This window comes from Diachasmimorpha longicaudata, chromosome 4, assembly GCF_034640455.1.
Source record: "Diachasmimorpha longicaudata isolate KC_UGA_2023 chromosome 4, iyDiaLong2, whole genome shotgun sequence".
Classification (NCBI taxonomy): domain Eukaryota; kingdom Metazoa; phylum Arthropoda; class Insecta; order Hymenoptera; family Braconidae; genus Diachasmimorpha; species Diachasmimorpha longicaudata.
The window spans coordinates 10,665,010-10,679,370 of record NC_087228.1 but is presented as its reverse complement, the minus strand read 5'-3'; the positions used below and the strand labels follow the sequence as shown (position 1 = coordinate 10,679,370).

General features: G+C 38.7%; 4 protein-coding genes across 5 annotated transcripts; 3 read left to right on the top strand and 1 right to left on the bottom strand.

Annotated features, from left to right (window-relative positions):
* Positions 1-80: 80 nt before the first annotated feature.
* LOC135161862 (uncharacterized) lies at positions 81-3,124 on the top strand. Its single transcript, XM_064119832.1, has 9 exons — positions 81-387; positions 496-760; positions 842-1,403; positions 1,463-1,667; positions 1,744-1,931; positions 2,010-2,205; positions 2,294-2,512; positions 2,596-2,820; positions 2,934-3,124. Exons 1-9 carry the CDS (start codon positions 294-296, stop codon positions 3,071-3,073), a joined length of 2,094 nt encoding a protein of 697 aa, XP_063975902.1. The 5' UTR covers positions 81-293; the 3' UTR covers positions 3,074-3,124.
* A 3,143-nt stretch (positions 3,125-6,267) lies between these two features.
* Positions 6,268-9,370, top strand: LOC135161446 (short-chain dehydrogenase/reductase family 16C member 6). Of its 2 annotated transcripts, none has more exons than XM_064119023.1 (8): positions 6,268-6,357; positions 7,273-7,556; positions 7,928-8,052; positions 8,122-8,232; positions 8,312-8,473; positions 8,667-8,749; positions 8,911-9,027; positions 9,121-9,370. In XM_064119023.1, the coding sequence occupies exons 2-8, from the start codon at positions 7,319-7,321 to the stop codon at positions 9,308-9,310; spliced, it is 1,026 nt and encodes a 341-aa protein (XP_063975093.1). In that variant the 5' UTR covers positions 6,268-6,357; positions 7,273-7,318; the 3' UTR covers positions 9,311-9,370. The 2 variants fall into 2 exon arrangements, with proteins under 2 accessions (XP_063975093.1, XP_063975094.1); XM_064119024.1 differs by lacking the exon at positions 6,268-6,357 and adding an exon at positions 6,364-6,511.
* On the bottom strand, positions 9,316-11,125 carry LOC135161445 (chitinase domain-containing protein 1). Its single transcript, XM_064119022.1, has 3 exons — positions 10,916-11,125; positions 10,654-10,800; positions 9,316-10,387 (listed from the first exon to the last, which is right to left on the bottom strand). The coding sequence occupies exons 1-3, from the start codon at positions 11,027-11,029 to the stop codon at positions 9,470-9,472; spliced, it is 1,179 nt and encodes a 392-aa protein (XP_063975092.1). The 5' UTR covers positions 11,030-11,125; the 3' UTR covers positions 9,316-9,469.
* A 253-nt stretch (positions 11,126-11,378) lies between these two features.
* Sac1 (Sac1 phosphatase) lies at positions 11,379-14,349 on the top strand. The gene is made up of 5 exons (XM_064119017.1): positions 11,379-11,750; positions 11,871-11,962; positions 12,066-12,406; positions 12,498-13,499; positions 13,914-14,349. Exons 1-5 carry the CDS (start codon positions 11,713-11,715, stop codon positions 14,190-14,192), a joined length of 1,752 nt encoding a protein of 583 aa, XP_063975087.1. The 5' UTR covers positions 11,379-11,712; the 3' UTR covers positions 14,193-14,349.
* Positions 14,350-14,361: the final 12 nt, after the last annotated feature.

The window sequence follows — 14,361 nt, the reverse complement described above, 5'->3', positions numbered from 1 at the left end:
CTTCCAGGATTAAAGACTCATCAATTAAAAGTAGATCTGATAACCGATGGAAACCCCTATAAATTCATATTGGCACGTCATTCCTCCAGTCTTTTAGGGAATTCCCAAGGAGTCATAACTCTAATTCTCAAATTATTTTGAACTACCATTTTATCGAAGCACTAACAGTCCTATGGTATTCATTAACACATCCTGACAACTGCATCACTTGAATTGTGATATCATGTGAGACCACAATTGTGAATTATTCAACATTAATTGAAGGCCTTTGCGGTAAAATCCAGAAATTTTGGATGGAGTTCAGAATGGAATCGTCCACAGGCTTATTGCTTTTCCTAACTTTCATGATTTTGCATAGTGAGGATGTCAATTGTGGTGGAAGTCATGGTGAGCACTGACAAAATAAAAATTAATTCGGCTCACAACGAGGATTTTTCAAATTTCTCGTCCCAAATGCAAACCGTAATTCGTGCGCATTTTGATGTTTTTGCTCAGCTCATAAAAATCCTACCATAGAGTGGTATTCGAGAGGTTCATCAATAAAAAAAACCATGGAAGTTACTGAAGCGAATCCGAATGTTGACAATATCACTAACATCAAAGAAGAAAACCCACATCTTCCTCTGGAATACGGAGTTCCCTACAAAGGGCTGGGAAAGTTATCAACACCTGAAGAATGCGCGCGAACATGTCGAAAAGGAGCTTGGCCGAAGACTTGTTATTATCATTTTACAGTCGAGCTTTACAGAACCCTGGGCGGGTAATTATCATTCATTATTAATTATAAGTCATAATTATCAACAAAAAAATCGGGAAGTCATCATTGGACGGTAAATTGCAGGGCATGCACTTTATGCCGCCCCACGACCAACACATCACTGAGTACAAACTGTCAGTGTGTGGTTGGTGATGGGGTTGATATGGCTGGTATCATGGTAATTAATCGAATGTATCCAGGACCATCGATCCAACTGTGTGTGGGTGATCTCGCTATCATTGATGTAAGCAACAGAGCCATTGGCACATCTATCACTATCCATTGGCATGGCGTTTATCAAAAGGATTATCAATACTACGATGGTGTTCCTTTCGTTACCCAATGTCCCATAATACACGGAACCACTTTTCGATACAGATGGCGTGCCCAAAATGCTGGGACCCATTTTTATCATGCCCATACAGGTCTGCACAAGCCCGATGGTCTCGAAGGTGCTGTTATCATACGACAACCGAAATTTGAGGATCCGAATAGCGAACATTTCGACGATGACAACTTTGACAATGTAATTTTCATTAATGATTGGTTCCATGAATCAGCCATTGATCACTGGCCCGGTACCAGTACGCGAAATGTTGGTCAAATACCCCAGAACATTCTCATCAATGGTAAAGGGCAGTGGCTGGTAAGTTTACCCAATGGCACCATTGATAGCTAGAGATAATCTTTCGAACAAAATTTTAGGACCCTTCAACGGGTAATTACACTAATGCGAGTCTGGCTGTTATCAATGTCAGGCCCAATCGTCGTATTCGATTCCGACTGATCAACAGTTCCAGCTGGACTTGTCCTATTCAGTTCACCATTCAGAACCATAACTTAACGCTCATCGGTACCGATGGGGAAGAAGTCAAACCGAAGACAGTTACTACTATTACATCGTATTCTGGTGATTATGGGGAATCGATCAAACGACCATTTGTTCATCACTTATCATAATTATCATTAACCGAAACTGTCCACAGCGGAACGTTATGACTTCGTTCTCCATACCAATCAAACAATTGGTACCTATTGGATCCAAGCTCGGCTGGTACATTCTTGTGCTTCCGAAAAAATCACCCAGGTTGCCATATTGCGATACGTCGGTTCGGAATTAGATAGTCCATCATTAGAAAAACCCAAGTACAATCCAGGACTGCCATTAGGAATCGTGAGACATTTATAACTCATTGTAGACAAAGAGTTGTTGCAGGTCTTCCACATTAACTCTCCCTCACCTTAATTGTAGGTGTTTAATGACGTAAATCGCATATGCAATGATACAAATCCCGGTTTCGTCTGCGTAGTGGATCTTGAAACAGCAGATCCAATTGATGAGAAAATCCTAGCGCCCAAGGCAGACATCAGTATCCTTCTGTCATATAATTTCCATTTATTCTCCGATGAGGAGCTCTTCAAACCAAATACCTACACACAGTTCCTAGGTAAGACCCCCTTTTCTAAAAATAGGAGACGAATTTGATTGATATGAATTCCGGAAGAAATCGTAACCGTCCCTTCCACCTTTTCCAGTTCCCTTTGGCGGTAATGGCTCAGTTGCTATGATTGGGAATATCTCGAATGTATTTTCCGGATCGCCTTACTTGACTCAAATTACTGATATCCCATCCGAGATGTTATGCAATAAGTGTTCACTACCTGACAAGTGCCTCCCAGGAAAGCCATGTTTCTGTTCACATATTATTCATCTACCGCTCAATACAGTCGTTGAAATTATTATGACCGACACTAGTAAGTTTTTTATTGAAAAATATTAATCCATTTTTTTCTGACGCGCTGATGCAGAAACTAGGATTTGCTTTTTTTTCATTAAGGCCCAAATGGATTGTCTCACCCCTTTCATCTCCATGGCTTTGGCCACCACGTAATGGCCCAGGGCCACTTGAAAGATGTCAATATCACGGAGACTAATAAATATTATGCTCTGGAGCTCCATCGGCAAGTGTATCAAGATTTTCGAATGAAACCAATTGTTAAAGATACTCTGGCTGTGTCAGCAGGAGGATACACTATTATTCGATTCATAGCTGATAATCCTGGTGAGATTTTGAAGATTTCAAAGAAAGTTTCAATGTCTAAATGATTGATTTATTTGATTTTATCTTCGGGAAAATTTTCAAAAATTGTATTTCCCTATCTTTGCATGTTCTAGGATACTGGCTTCATCACTGTCATTTTATGTCTCATTTATTAGTCGGAATGGAATTAGTTTTTCACGTGGGAAATAATTCTGACCTTCCCCCAGTGCCAAAGGGGTTTCCAACGTGTGGAGACTTCAAGCCACGATCCTGATAGATTTTGTAGACTATTGATAATAAAAAATTTAAATTTCTGCAGGAATAATCCTGTTGTGTTCAACTTTATTTATTCTATATAATTTAAATAAAATCTGAATATTTGCGGGCGTCAGCGCCACGTGATACTTAACTAACATCGCGGAATTCGCTATTGCCCGCAACAAGTAGTACAAGTCAATTACTGGTACCTCCTAAAGCTGGGTTCTACTTTTGCAGCTGTAGGTTAAAGTTATTCCTCGTCGCGTAGCCTCTCATGATATTTGAAAATATTTATTTCAACAAGTTCGATACATGGATTTTTATTCATAATTTTTGTCAATAAGGCCTTTGAACATGCGATCCATATATAAATATCAATTTCCGATAATTCAAGATCGATCCCCCGTATGATAAATTATACAAATCGTCATAGTTTCCCCCACAGAAAAATATCTACAATATGTGAAACATATATGTAAAAATATGTGACTAGGACATGGATTTATTTTTTAATGTTTTTTTCCATGGAGTTGCCATTTTGCATTGCATTCGTTCTAATGATATATGCAGAACTCAATTCATCCTCTCAAGGATACACTGACATTGCACGAACCTACTCCCAGGTCGTGAAACTTTCCTATGACCCGATTACACTCGGAAATTTTCGAAAGAAACTAGGCCCACGTGGGTGCGAATGTAGCGAAATAAATCCCACCTTTTGGCTACTACTGTGCAAAAAACTAACGGTTTGAGAAAAACAAATATTCTTTTTCCCCCAAAGAGATTATCACCGAACCGTTAAGTACAAGTTCAAGTTCGCCGGCCCCTCGCGGGTGTTCTCGATCACTCTATCTGATCGGAATCGCGAGTATTTACCGGAAAATACTATTGTAAATGAGTCATTTTTTTTTAACAAATGGGATATACTGATTACGTAACTAGAATCAAGAAGAATCACATCACACGAAAATTGCGCAATTCTTTGTGGGCTAAATAATGCACGCTAAGTCACGTAGGATCGTTTGGTCTACCTGATAGTAATATCAATAGAAATAATTCCATCGTCGTCCCTGGAGGTATGCAAAATTCTTAGTTATAAGGAGCTCGTAAGGCCCCCTGTCGATATCGAGGGAGATATTTCTGAGCTAAACCAAACATTTTTTGGACAGTGGAATTTCAAGTGTTCTTTCCTCGTCAATAGAAATCGTCGTATCCAAACGAAAGGGCGACTGACCTTTCCATGGTAACGTACACATCAATGCGACGATATTTTTGGGCATTATATTGATCGTATTTTATGAATTGATGTGGAATATCGAGGCGCCTTTCCACCTCCACTCACAGTAAATCCAAAATACACGCAAAAATCTATCCGAACTACATGGAGTCGCAGAAAGACAGGTCCGTTCCATTCTCTATGATGGCTGGCCGACTTTCAGCTGCATGGAGCATCCTTTCACCTGGTAATACGGGAATATCCATAATAGTCAACTTAATGCCCCGAACGGTGTTTTCCAGAGAGTTCATGTCTCTTTGTCGACAGCTAAATCATGGTTTTGCACACTGGCACAGAGGAAACTACACCTAGAGCTCACTACAAGTTCATTTAGAATTTTTTTCTCTGAATGTTACAAACATCTCTGCACTCTTGAACATAAAATTTTTATATTGCCATTTAAGGGCATGACGAAACACAGCAATCATTGGATTGTTCGGTATGCTGAAAAATCAACAGCCCATTAACATGATTTGACATATTAGTGCACCGTCATGCACGAATTGTTTGTTAACATTCCTACACAGTGAAGTAACTCCCATGAAAAATGAGAGGAAAAATTTGAAGACAGAAATGCTGTAGCGGTCCTAACGATGGAGATCTTGATGTTATGAAAGTACTTTCTCATGATAACTAAAACGGAATTGATTCATTTAATATTTTTCTAGCCTCAATTCTAAAATATTTAAATGCAAAAACCACTTAATTCACTTGAGAACTCGTTTTCTTGATATGCACCAGTTGCCCTCATCGTTCAGAAAAATATATAATTTCTTGGCTCACGATATATTGCTCGTAGTGTGAGATATTGTCCACTGGGTAATTTTCCAGTTATAAATTTCGTGATGCAGACAACGCCTTAAAAGCCCGAATGACTCAGGTGCTTCTCACCAACTGTTGACTTAAAGTTAATGAAAAGGGTCAGAATGAATACCTTTTTATTGTCAAGACAGATAGAAGGTTCAAAACGATACCGTTTAATCCGTGTTATTGCACTTTCACTCTTATTAACCGCTCTTCGTAGAATGAGAATTCGAAGAGTCAATAAAACCCTTTAAACCCTTCAAACCGTCTGACTTTCGAAAACTTTTACAAATTAGCAACTTGATTAGCTTCACTTAATGCCCGGAGAAATCGCAAGACACCTGGCGATTTTATTATTTAAAAAAAAAGTAATTTTCATAGACACTTCTTATGACTTTTTCAACACATTTTTCTATTAGATAACGCAAATGGCGGTCTCCACATCCTGCAGCGATAAGGCACTGTGGCCATTCCCATACGATAACGATAATCACACGACATCACTCATGATTATTGGTTTCAGAATCAAGAGAGAGACGTCTACTTGATCTAATGATGGCTAATTTCGAAATAAGAAATTTCAGATGCCGGCGGCTTAAAGCCGGCCCACAACATTAAACGAGTACAATTTTCTTTCAATTTTTCATTTACTTCAACTGAACTGGGATGTCATCAGGACTTTGAAATTAATTATAAAAAAAAAAGTCCATAATTCAATGTTTCTACTTCCGAGAAAGCTCTCAAGGGTTTCTCCATTTCACTGACAACTCAGCGTTAGAATCTGAATAATTCGATTTTTATTCTTTAACGCTGGAAATATTGCTTATTAAATCACATAATTTAATTTTGAAAGTTGAAAATTTCGAAAACTTTGAAATCGATTTGAATTGATCTCGCAATACCCTAAAGTGAAGAAATCCAAACTTGAAATGTGCCGAGATGAATAGAAAACGACTTCTTCACGATATCATGCCCCGAAAATTGGGTTCGAAGAGGCCGATTATTGAATATTTCCCATTTTCTCTCGGTGAGCTATAGCTAATTGAACAAAGAGGCCAGAGGTTTTACCTGGTGACAACAGTAGCCGATACTATGTGGGATTTCGCGGGGTCGTCGACAAACAACTCCACGAGTTGGTGAAGGCACAGTCGATAGTCAGAGCTCGAACAGTATAGAACTGCGCTGAATAAGAGGAACGACTTTTTTCGCGTTTCCTAAAGGTACATCAAAGTTAACATTCTCCCTATAACTGTCATTCCATCATTTACCGTGCGCGAATCGATTAATGCAAATATATTGTTAGTGTCGAATTAAAAGTGAAATAAATCAACATTTTTCGATTTTACGATGTGTTTACGATGCGATAATGTGAAGGTGCGCTCTATTTTCCAATTATGTTCTTTACATCCATTAAAAAAGCACAATTAAGTTAACAAAACTTATCCAGCATTTTTTAGCGATAAAAGACAGTTCCAATGCAATAGTTTCTCCTTTTCCTCGACGTTGGATTTCGCAAAAACGAATTTCACTAAACAAAATAAAAGCTGTTGACTCTTGCTTGTTGAATTAACTGACCAAAGTGTTCTTAGTGACTGCCATTCATTGCAAAAAAAATCTTGTCAATGGCTCATTAAACCCACAAAACCGTCAAGTCCTATTCACCTGAGTATCACCACTCGTGCACGAGTGATTACTGTTTTCCCCGGTATTTACTTTGCACTGATAGAGAGAGAGAGAGAGCGCTGACCGGGGAATCAGTCCGATCGTCTGGAAGGCACAGTTTCACGGTCGTCCCATGCATGGACCAGTTCGAAAGTTCACGGATTAGTCATTTCCGTCATTCCCCAACAACTATGTATTTTCCCATCCTCTGCAGTAGAGTGCGTCGCAAGAAAGTACGGGATTCGCTCATTTATTCAAGCTTTACCTCAGCTTAGAGTTCGCACCGCGATGGCAAGAACAAATTATGATACTCGCTTTCTCGGAAAATCGCATTATTATTATAATCCTTTCTCTCACTAGTCGAATAATTATTGCGCGAAAATTATTTCCCCGATTCTTTCTCTGGCTGTAAACTCCGGGCTGAAGTGGAGGAGCAGCGAATTAATGAGTTAACATTTGATGTTTGATTGCAGTAATTCTGTAACACTACTACTGTAATAAAAATATTCGTTGCAAAGGATGGATTTCAAAGAGGTGGTAAATGTAATATCCGACCTGGTGGTGTTTATGATACTCTCGATAATTTACATAATCGAAGCATTCCTACGAACTCTGATACCGCGACGGTATCAGAGGAAAATTATAAAAGGAGAAGTGGCCCTGGTGACTGGTGGAGCTGGGGGAATTGGCAGACTTATTTCCATCAAACTAGCGCAACATGGTGCACACGTTATTATATGGGACATTAATGACCGAGGTGAGTATCTAATTGCGGTTATTTAATGTGTACTTACGGGGATACGCATGAATGAACTCCATCATGACCCATGGAGATATCCTCAACGTCAATGATGCAACGAAAAAAAAATTTGTTTTTCAATAGCTTTGGTCAAAGTTTATTATTTGTTCTGTGTATTTTCTCTTTCATTTGGACTCGTATCAATGCACGGGAGATATTCAATTGTTGCAAAAGCTGGAGGAAATTTATTATCGCTTAGTTCGCAATCGATGGTCCGATCTTATTCAGTTGACGACAGATTTATGTTGCATGGAAATGTGTTAAGGAGAAACATTCTTCTTAATAAAAAAATCAAAGTGTTTGTAGTTCTTAAGACAATTTGCTTTCAGGTATTCAAGAAGTTGTTGAGGAGATAAAAGCATTTGGTGGGAAATGTACAGGATACACTTGTGACATCACCGACAGAAAACAAATTTATCGAGTCGCAAAGACCGTGAAAATTGAAGTTGGAAACGTAAACAGAAATTTCCATAAATTACAGTTTGTCTATAATTCAATGACAGATGAAAATTCTATTCTTTAGGTGACAATTGTGGTCAATAATGCGGGATATGTCTGTGGGAAAACTTTCATGAACATTCCCGATGACGAAATAGAGAAAACTTTCAAAGTTAATATTCTCGCACATTACTGGGTACGAAAATTAATTTTAAATAACAATGGGACAAGCGTAAAGGAGGGAATTAAATCGCGGGAATTCATTTTTCTAATAGATTAACAAAGCTTTCCTGGAGGAAATGATGAAAGAGAATCAGGGGCACATTGTCACCATTGCTAGTGTCGCTGGACTCATGGGAACTTACAACTGCACAGACTATTCAGCCACGAAATTTGCGGCCATTGGATACCACGAGAGTTTGTTTACAGAACTAAAAGTAATCTTAGCCAAAATAAATGTCTGACTTCCCACATCTTTTGTAGAAATTTTCTATTTCGATTTTTTTGTCTTTGAAAAATATCTACGAAACATGTGCGAAATAATAATGCCACTCAAGACTATCAGGCAGCGGTTCAATCGCTGCTGATTACGTTATTACTAAATTTTATAATTATTTTATGGATAAATAGATGCATGGATACGATGGAATTCAAACGACCCTCGTATGTCCGTACTTTATTAACACCGGAATGTTCCCCGGAGTTGAACCCAGGTAATTTTGATTCTGAGAACCTTACGCTGGGAACACAATATATTTTTTTCTGAAACATTTTAATCAGCCAGTTTCTTGATATAGATAAACTCACATTTTTGGAAAAAAAATATTGTCTTCAGTGTAGAAATGTTTTCTCATTTATTTTTTATTTATCCAAGATTGATGCCACAACTCGAACCTGAGTATGTTGCTGAAGAGGTCGTGCAAGGGATATTGACCGATCAAATAAACGTGACATTGCCAGCCAGCATTAGATACTTTCTACCTCTCAAGAGGTGAGTTCTTGAACATCATCCCTATGAAACGTGTGACTATCCCCTCAGATTAATTCCATTAATTTTCATCCTCACGTTTTTGTTTTATTGTAGTTGGCTTCCTGCGAAAGTTTCATGGGCTCTGATGTACAATCTTTTGAAAGGCCCTCAAACAATGATGATGCTCAACAAGAACGAAAATAATAATATAATTAAGAATTTAGATTATGAGAACACAAGGCAAAATACATGTTATGGACAATTCACTGACTTTGACCACATGTCATCAGCACCTGCCATGTAAATGACTTTTTCCATTGTAAGACTAATTGTATATTTCGTTTTAATATATAAGTTTATAAGACTCGTGTTTAGAAGTAGTTTACATCTGTTTTATCAATACAATCTATCCCCTATTTGTCACTTATTACTTTCATCTGCTGGGGTTGAAGTAAGAACGCACTTATAAAAGATCGTAGAAATAATTTAGGCCCTGACCCAACTCCCAGATTGATAAGCCTGTTCCGAGCTCCCTAGCGAGATCAATTCGCTGCTGTAGAGAGTACAAAGTTGGGAAGAAAATAAATCCACTTCCTGGAGATTTTGCTTCGAAGAAATGCTCTTTACTCCTGTCATCCCATTGAATTTTTCCCTTATAGGATTCGAGAATTTTCAGGTACTGGGAACCAAGAATAGGTCCTCCCCCTTCTGGCGTATAATTGTTTCCATAGAAATTCAATCCCATGAGAATCTGCGATCTTCTGGGATCGTCATCATCGGGGACTAATTTTTCTACACATTCTCTGACCCATTCTAGAGGGGCATTGGGTCCGGGACGTTGAACATTGGAAAAATCGTATGTCATCAACGAAAAGTAGTCAACATGAGGCGCTACTTCCTCGAAGTACGCTTGAGAAAATATTTGACCTTCAGGACCTCGTGCTGGTGGAATGGCCAAAATCACTTCCAAATTTTTACTCTGGAGTCTCTTGCCCAAGGACTTTATCAAATTAACTACAACTTTGGTTTTAACCCCTGTGAACACGAACTGATTCCAAATCTCTAATACGTATCCTTGAAATTGGAATGTTTTAGCAGTTTCGGAAAGTACAGACACCAGCTGCGTTTTCCTCTGATTGTCGTTAGTGAGTGCTGATATTTCCTCGGGGGTCCACTCTTCGAATAAAACCCTTGGTAAAATTCTTACAGTGTGATTTCCATCATTAAAGGCTCTCATTTCTTTCAGCCATTTTTTCTGAACATCGTGAGTGGCCACTTGGAATTTTTTTACATTCCCTCGCGGTAGACTTAGCCAGACTGGTGAGACTGATGTTAACTTTCCATGAAATGTTTTGGATAATTCTGAACCCTCTGCATTCCACTACAAGATTTTTTGTTTTTGAGAATTTTTAAGCTGCAAGCTTCTTAAATTAAACAAAAACCTACTTCCCCAAAAATAGCCAGCGAGTATTCTCTAAAGAATATTGTAAACTAAATAATAACCTTTGTTTGCAAGACGATGAAAACCATTTGGAAAAATATTCTTGCAAGAAGTGAAAATTCCCCACCTTCCAAAATTTCAGTAAAAACTATGAAAAAATTTCTACGTACTAACAATCATGTTTTAATGTCTGTAACGATATTTACCGGTGTTATGTATCCCAGCACTTCCCCGTTGAATTGTCTCAACTTAGTATCTTTGCAATAAAGTCCAGACTCACGTAAAATGTCTATGGGTTTCGGCTCTTGGACCACAAGACCTCGATCAAAGACATTCTGATCCACCGGGCCTTTCTAATGTCCAAAAAAAGCAATTATTTTATAGTATGACCAATATCTGTGATGAATGTCAATGTCATTTTATGACGACAAACAACCATCTGTTAGAAATCAATCAATGAAACAATACCTTACTCTCTACTTTAGCTTTGTCGCGTCTGTGTTTGTCCGTTGGCGGAGACAATGTACAGGCCGCTGTACTCACCAGCAGCCACAGGCTAATTTTGTATATCCATTCGTTCATGATTTCATTAATAAAAACTCGATAATAAACACCGGTACTGCAGGTACGTCACTTGTTTTTGTTTTATTCCAGCAAGTGCCTTGCTGTTGCTGCCACCTGGTGGCGTATGCCCACTTTTCATGTAACTGCACTCTAACCTCGAGAATTGATTTTTCCTTTTTTTTAATTCCCTAACTAAATTCTTCTGATTCACGTTAGAACAATGATGTACCTTCCAATTATCCTATTTAATTTTCCATTTTGCATCGTTGCATTGAAATTGTCACCTTCATCGTTACATCAAAATTGTCACCTCCACTTGTCATCGCATTGAAAACCAGCCCGAATGCCAGGTGTAACAAAAAAAAATGTGCTATTTTCCCATCAGTTGGAAGAGTGCTTCTTCCAGACAAGCACGTTTTGTTGATGAGGACGGTCGGCATGACAAATTATCTTTTTTTGTATCAATGTGGTCATCAAAAATAGTGATAACAAGTGATTAAAAAATATTACGACGAAGTTGTACAACATCCCGGGAATCATTTATTTATTCACGTGTCTTAGGGTCAATTTTAACCTAGTGGTATTGCGTTTTTAAATGTTAATCGTAGGGATCAATTTTAGACGTTATTAATTAATGCAATATAGGTGACATTTTTAATTTCTCGATTGATTTTCTGGTCAATTAAAATCAACATTCCACAATGGCTGGGAATACGGATGTGTACGATGATTTGTATCTGTAAGTAACAAAATGTCAATTTTTAACATGAGGTATTCCATGCCAAATGAATCACCGCTTGGTTCATGTTCTTTTCTCAAAACATATAATTCATTCATTTGTAATATTCATCGCATTTAGGTATACAACAAACGAAAAATTTTACGTCGAAGCAGTTGGTACAAAAGTGTTACTGATCGTTGACAGATTGAATCAACATATCTTTACTCAAGGTAAATCTGAAATGATTGTATTATCGATTGCAAAAAAGGCGAATCATTTATCGAAACCAACTGACATAATAATTGTACGTTTTTTTTTGTGCATCGAAAACAGTTGGGACAGCGAGTCAAATTCCTCAAACAGCGAGCAGACGTAAGATATGGGGTGTAGTTGGAACAATTCGCCTGCTAGCCTGTAGATACTTCATAGTCATCACTGATGCTGAACAAATTGGGACTATCGCCGGCCAGCAGGTCTTCAAAGCGATCACAACCGAAGTTATACCCTATTCCCGATCAGATTTGCATTTGAGTGAAAAACAAATCCAGAATAATACAACGTACGTAGAGATGATCAAGACGGTGTTAAACACACCGTATTTCTACTTCAGTTACACGTATGATCTCAGCCACTCAATGCAGAGGCTGCACAATACGCCACCGGAATTTCTTCAGGTACTAATTCATTAATTACCTGCGTCATAAAATTTTGTAGAAATTTATAAACAGGGACCTGTGGAATATTGTATTCGTTCCAATGTCTCAGATGCCGCTGCATGAACGAGCAGACTCTCGCTTCATCTGGAACGCTTACCTCCTAGAGGACTTATCATCCCGCTCGGAGCACTCGAAATTCTGTTTGCCAATAATTCATGGATTCATATCCCTAAACACCGTTGTAGTAAATGGTATCTCTTTTAACTGGGGAATAATTTCCCGTCGTAGTGTTCACCGAGCAGGTACTCGGCTCTTCTCCCGAGGAATAGATACCAACGGTAACGTCTCTAACTACGTAGAAACAGAGCAAATAATTGAAGTGAATGGAGATCGAAGTTCCTTCGTCCAAATCCGAGGTTCAATTCCTCTGTTCTGGCAGCAGGCGCCTAATCTAAAGTACAAACCAAAGCCCCAGTTGAGCTCGCACGAAAATCACCAGGTTGCTGCTTCGAGACACTTCGATACCCAAATATTTCACTATGGAAAGCAAATCCTCGTTAATCTGATAGACCATCGTGGAGCTGAGGATGTTTTGGAGAAAGCATTCAGGGACATTGTGGCGAGAATAGCCAATCAAAATGTGAGGTACGAGGCTTTTGACTTTCATGCTGAGTGCAGGCACATGAGGTGGGACCGACTCAACATCCTGATGGACAGATTAGCACATGATCAGGAGCAGATGGGGTATTTCCTGCTGTCCAGGGATGGAGCTTTGCTCTCGGTCCAGGACGGTGTATTCAGAACAAATTGCGTTGACTGTCTCGACAGAACAAACGTTGTGCAAAGTATGTTGGCTAAGAGGGCGTTGGTTGATGCCCTGGGGAGGATGGGGATCCTGAGGAGGCTGGAGGACCATCCCAGCTTGGAACAATTGTTTAAACACGTCTGGGCAGACAACGCTGATGTCATTAGCACTCAGTATTCAGGTACTGGAGCACTTAAAACTGATTTTACCAGGACTGGGAAGAGGACGAAGATTGGAGCACTGAGGGATGGCATCAACTCCATGACTAGATACTATAAGAACAATTTTGCTGATGGATATCGTCAGGTAACTACCAACTCTTGATAATTACAGGAAAATTACGAGAGAACAAATAGCTCTCCAGGGAAAAATCAAAAAGCCTTTTTAAGAGCAGATTAAGCTTTTGAAATGACTTGGTAGAGCCCATTATTGCGGAGGCTATTTAATGACTGAAGTAATAAACTTGGATGGGACAGTTCCACTTTCAGACCACTTTTTGAAGGATATACATTCGTTTTCTGTAGTAATAAAAAATAAGAGTGAGTTTACGTCAGCTCGAGCACCCTTGAACTTCTCTCGGGCCCTTGAGTTCTATTGATTTTTCCATAACTATTGTTTTTGCGGTAAAAACTTTATTAGCGAGGAAGCGTTGAAACCATATCCAATTTAATTTAGAAATCATTTTTAATATTGACCCGAATTATTATTTGAATGCTTCAGGATGCCATTGACTTATTCCTGGGAAGATACATCATTCAAGACGGTGAATGCATGACTGTAAAATGTCCATTGGAGTTTGAAAGGAATTGGCGTTACGCTACATTCCCTTTGGTTCTGCTGCTAGCATCTTCAATGCTCATTGCTCACATCATACTGCCATCCAGCTACACCACAGATGTTCTCCTGTACATGCTTTTCTGGGGTGCCATGGTGGCAGGTACATTCGCGACAATTATCCATCATGGTAAACAATATGTGGATAAGCCAAAACTGTTATAGTCATTGATGCTTTCTCTATCTTGATTATTATTGTGACGAAGATTCCATTAATTACAATGAGTTCGTTGGAACGGTATTCGGAGGGTATATATGTATGGGTTTGTCGTCTTTGACAAACTATGTAGAATAAATAAAGTGTATTTAAATTTAGTAAGAATGGCGTGTTTTA